Source organism: Perkinsus marinus (genome assembly GCF_000006405.1).
Source record: "Perkinsus marinus ATCC 50983 genomic scaffold scf_1104296941634, whole genome shotgun sequence".
Taxonomy (NCBI): domain Eukaryota; phylum Perkinsozoa; order Perkinsida; family Perkinsidae; genus Perkinsus; species Perkinsus marinus.
Window position 1 is genome coordinate 8,085 of NW_003212444.1, and position 5,246 is coordinate 13,330.

The following is a 5,246-nucleotide window of genomic DNA, read 5'->3' on the forward strand; positions in this document are numbered from 1 at the left end:
AAACGGCAACAATACGTGGCTATCAAAGCTGCTGGGGATAGTACAGGCAGACAAACAAGTCGACGAAGAATTGCTCGACATTGGCAACATAGGACTGGATTTCGAACTGGGCACGTGTACAGAAACCACCAAAAATCTCTCGAAATGTCCACAAAATTTTCATATTGTCATCATCAACAAATGTAGTTGACTGCGACAAGATACGGTGGAGTTTCACCACCACCCTAGTGATATGGAAAACACTAGTGAGAAATTTATTTCACGACTACTGCATATCGACTACCGAGTATTGCGCCACTTCGCGTACAACAAGTTGTGAACTCCAGTGTTGGAGGAATATATATTTCCTTTTCTCAGCAGAGTTTATACAAGTTTACATACGAGTTCAGACAGAAGTATACAAAAACCAACAATAAGACTCTCTGAAAATTCCAACATTGCTAACATCAACACACGTAATAAACATATTTCACGACCACGGCATAGCGCGGATATCGCGTTTTTCACCGATTTTTACGACGCCACTTCACGTAAAAAGGGTGAAACTCTAACGATAAACAGTTCTTACTCAGCAGCGACATCATCCTCAATAATCAACTTAGCAACTTCTGGTAGGAAATTCTTATCGTCGTCATTGAATAACAACTTAGTGCTTTTATTCGCCGCCTTCATCGCTGGTCCCAAATGATCTCGTATAAAGGCGAGCTGAGCCTCAGGTGTGAAAATGCAAGTCGCCCAATTTTGAGTTACATAATTCCTATCAAAACATCACTACTCACACAATTTCATATTCACTTTACCAACTTACTGCGGTTCGTTCTGTTGCGTTATCGCCCATATTGGTACTCCTAATTTCTCATAAGCGTCCACCTGTGGATGAAATATATATTCGTTTCACTCAATTGAGTTTACACTAATCATACAAGAAAAGTAGAAATGTACAGAAATAAAATGATGATGAATTCTCAAAATTTCCTCAGAACTTTCATATTGTCATCACCAACAACTTACTCGATGACCATGTGCATATTTTCCTCCACTGAGCTGATACAGTGTTGGAGGAATATTTCTTCACTTTCCTCAGCAGAGTTCAGGAGTTTCCTCAATAATTATAGAATTTCAGGTACAAAAACCAACAATAATTTCCTGAAATAGTAGTCGACCATGTGCATATATTTCCTCTCAAAATGTTTGAGGAATTGGGTTTTGGGTTTGGGTTTTGATTTTGGTTTTTTTGATTTTGGGTTGTACGAAACCCAAAATTTTCTCATATTTTTCCCCAACCTACCCATTTAACGAGATAGTCAGCCCACGCCTTATGATAACGTGGGTCCTCTTTGAGGCAAGGGTTAGGGCTCCCGTTCATACTATGATTACCGAGTTTCATCCACGACGGCGGCGACCAGGCACTGCCTGATAACGAGAGATGAACTGTGATCATCAGACAGGGAGAGTATTTTTTCATATACAAATTTGAAATTTAATAATGAGTGTTTTCCGATGATAAACAAGGCTTGGATATAGTGGAGTTTCAGCCTAGTGATATAAAAAACAACAGCGAAAAAATGTTCTTCTCACATGGAGTATTACAGACCTTATTTACATTACTTCAAATAGAACGGGTGAAACTCTAGTGACGACCTACCATATAATCGAGTGATGCATTCAAGTTTCACTACCCGTTTTACGTGAAGTGGCGTAAACCTCGGTGAAAAACGCGATATTCGATTCGTCCCTTAGTAGTCGTAAAATATGTTTTTCATATCACTAGGGTGGTGAAACTCCATTGAAGTTTAACTCGTTTAACGTGAGTAAGTGATTCAATACTCGATGTGATTTATAAGGCGTACATGTCTCCGTTTTAGTGTTAATCTTCATGTAAAGCTTTCACATGAAGTGGCGTGATACCCGGTGAAAAACGCGGTATTCGTGCTATGTAATAATCGTGAAATATTTTTTCCACTACTGTTTTTCATATAACTAGGGTGGTGAAACTCCAAAATTATTTTCCGCCAAGTGCATTATGAAACTTTTCGCTACTAGTTTCATTCACGTCCACTTAGTTTACCTATGATCGTCAGTTCTGGTACCATTTCCTGAACCCTTTTAACAGTTTGGAATTTGTAATTTTCTCGATCTCCGCTAACATTATAATCAAAATGCTTCAATTCGAAATCATCAGGTACGTCGTCAAACGTGTAATGGTCGAAAGTCGTGTGGATGCAAAGACGTAGGAAATTATAGCGGGCCCCGTCCTCGCCGAAATACCTGCAAAAACAGAGTGTGTAGAGAAGAAAAAATATGGCAAAAATTCAACGGAAAGAAAATTATTTCGAGTGTTCTTATGCAGTGTGGGAAAATATACACATGGTGGTCAGCTGCATGTATTGGTGATGATGATATGAAAATTACGAGGAAATTCTTGTTAGTTTCTGAACATTTATACCCGAACTTCTATGATTAGCTTCGGAAACTCCTGAGCTCAGCTGAGAAAAGCAAACATATATTCCTACTCCGACACAGGGTTTTTCGCAGTGTTGGAGGAATATATGTTCGCTTTCTCTAGTTCAGGAGTTTCCTTAGTAAAAATAGTGTACAGAAACCAACGAGAATTTCCGCATAATTTTTACATTGTCATCATCACCAACACATGTAGTTGATGACCATGTGCATATTTTCCCTCCACACTGTTTTCGTGTTTTCCTCAACAGCGCTTATTTTACTCACTATTGGAGGAATATATATTTACTTTCCTCAGCTAAGCCCAGGAGTTTCCCTACTACCTATAGTAGAAGTGTACAAAGAATAAAGGAAAAATTTCCCAAAATTCCCTACGCGCTACTCACATATCAAAAAATGGTTGACGTTGTTGTTCAGTGAGGTTCAAGCGGTTCATAGCCCATCCTGCCATCTCAGCAACAGCGCCCCCGAACCCTATGATTGGCCATTTGTCGACTGCATCTGAACACGCAGTAAAGTAGGAAGAGGAGTATATGTTCACTTTCCTCAGAGTGTGCACATTTTGCCAACAACAATTTCCTCAGAAGTTTCGTACTGTTACCAACACATGTAGTTGATGGCCATATGCATATAGTATCAACACCTCTGATGAGTTTGGTGTTGGAGTATGCTCAGGAGTTCCTCACTACTTTAGAAGTGTGCAGAAACCAGCAATAAATTCCCTCAATTTTCGTATTATATCCAACACATGTAGTTGATGACCATATGCATACCCTCCAACGTCACTCACCAGTTTTCACTTTCATTTCAGCTGAGTTCGCACTCCCCCCCGAAACTTTGACCGACATAGGTGACCATTTTTTCCCAGTAGGCGTAGTAGTGAATCTAATAATGTTATATAAACATCCTCATTGTATCGAGCTTACGCCTGAGCCTGTATGTTGGGAAGTGGGCGAGTTGTGGTAGTAGTACTAGAGTTGGATTCACTACTACACCCTGAGAGATGCAACAACAGAGTAGTGGTAGTAGCTAGAAGAATGATGATACCGAAAGACATGACCGAAGGCTGAGTATTACAACTAAATTTGATGTGATGTGCATCGAGGTCATACATTGGAGTTTCACGACCCTAGTGAAATGAAAATACGCAAGTGAAGAATATATTTCACGAATATCGTTTTTCTTTCACAGAGTATCACGCCACTTCACGTAAAACGAGTGATGAGAACTGAGGATATATGTTTATGGGCAAGCGCTCCTACAGACAGGCGCCACGCAGACAGGCTCCATCAGAGTCCGTGCAGTGACGTGACGCCATCTGCGGCGTGACGTGCGCTCGTTGCAACCCACAACCTATTCAATTATGCTGCTCCAGTTGATCTCTTCGTAGCTCTGAGAGCTAAGCTCTCCTCATTCTCAGTTTTTACCTCTCGTACATTTGTCTATCTTACGTTGTCAATTCTAACAGAGTGAAACTCCACTACACGTAAGTGACAATTTAAAATACGCGTGTACATATATCGGCCCGTGAACCTTTACATCTCGAGTACTGCAGCCTTTCGTTCCACTCCACAGACCATCATATGTACTCCTGTTAGTATATAATTATATTCAACTTTCTCTTAGGATGCAAGTGATCACTGCCTGTTGGTAATCCACTGAAGTTTATCGTACTTCACCTGTTTGCACGCATGAGCAGAAGTGGAGACCATTCGCTGAGTGGATCCTTTGGGAATGTATTCGGAATGGAATCGTCTCATTCGAAGTTATGATGATGGCAGGCCTCAGTATGAATCAGCCTCGTAACGCGTAGTATGTTCTGAGGTTTCCGAAATGTACATGTGATGTCTCTATCAGTGTCAACCGCTCCACTTTATGCTCAACACTCATCCTGCCTAGTTAAAATAACGTACTGATGGAATGATTGCGTATGAAGTTACAAGAGTATATACAACAGTTGTGTATGTAGTAAGAGTTACTCTCGAAGTACGAAGGACGTCGCATCGATCAAGTTTGACGCTCAAACGCTGATGTCGCTCCTATGCGACGGCACGCATTATCGGGTGTGTTAATAGTCACACCCGCACTGGTTGACTCAATAACACTTGGGATAGCCATAACAGGTGATAACGCTTCTCATCTTCTCCATTTTATCCTGAGGGCTGCGAGCCGTTTCATGCAACGAATAATGGGCGAGCGAGGTTCGCGCATACGCGCGCGAACACGCTCCTTCGGGATTTAAGACGAGCGAGATTTGCAACTGACAACCTTTGTGCGTTGATCCTAGAATATGCGTTGGTATGAGCACCAGTGAAGTGCTCTACTTACTACTCGAGTGTGTCTGTATTGCTTCGAGGCTATATCTTTGAGGAGTTTACAGCATTTCCAGTTCAAATTAATTTTTTACCGACAAATTTAATTTTTTACCCGTTTTGGTTAATGTTTTACCTTTTTAATTAACGTTTTACCCATGGCTTTAATGAAATACCAAGAAAATTAATATTATACCCGGTTTATTTGAAAGTTCAGGAGTTTAATTTAATCAAGGCGCGCCCAATGACCACGTGCACGTCGTGAAGGTCAATGACATTGTCATTGACAACTCGAGGAGTCGTGCCGCTGCTTCGGCAGTTATATTAGTATTGCACTTGCCTTACTTGTCGCCTATTTTCAATGACTTGAAGCTGGGAGAAGAGTCGCATTCCTTGCTATTTCAAGGGTGGTCTTTCGTTAAATCTGCACGCGCCCATTATCATTAGGAGTGCCTTGATTAAATTAAACTCCTA

General features: G+C 40.9%; 1 protein-coding gene across 1 annotated transcript; it reads right to left on the minus strand.

The window, feature by feature from the left end:
- Positions 1–564: 564 nt before the first annotated feature.
- On the minus strand, positions 565–3,750 carry Pmar_PMAR003795 (Endo-1,6-beta-D-glucanase BGN16.3 precursor, putative; the record flags this gene model as incomplete). The annotated part of the gene is made up of 6 exons (XM_002781740.1): positions 565–757; positions 809–870; positions 1,289–1,413; positions 2,069–2,268; positions 2,847–2,961; positions 3,723–3,750. The coding sequence occupies 6 exons, from the start codon at positions 3,748–3,750 to the stop codon at positions 565–567; spliced, it is 723 nt and encodes a 240-aa protein (XP_002781786.1).
- Between the last annotated feature and the right edge of the window lie 1,496 nt (positions 3,751–5,246).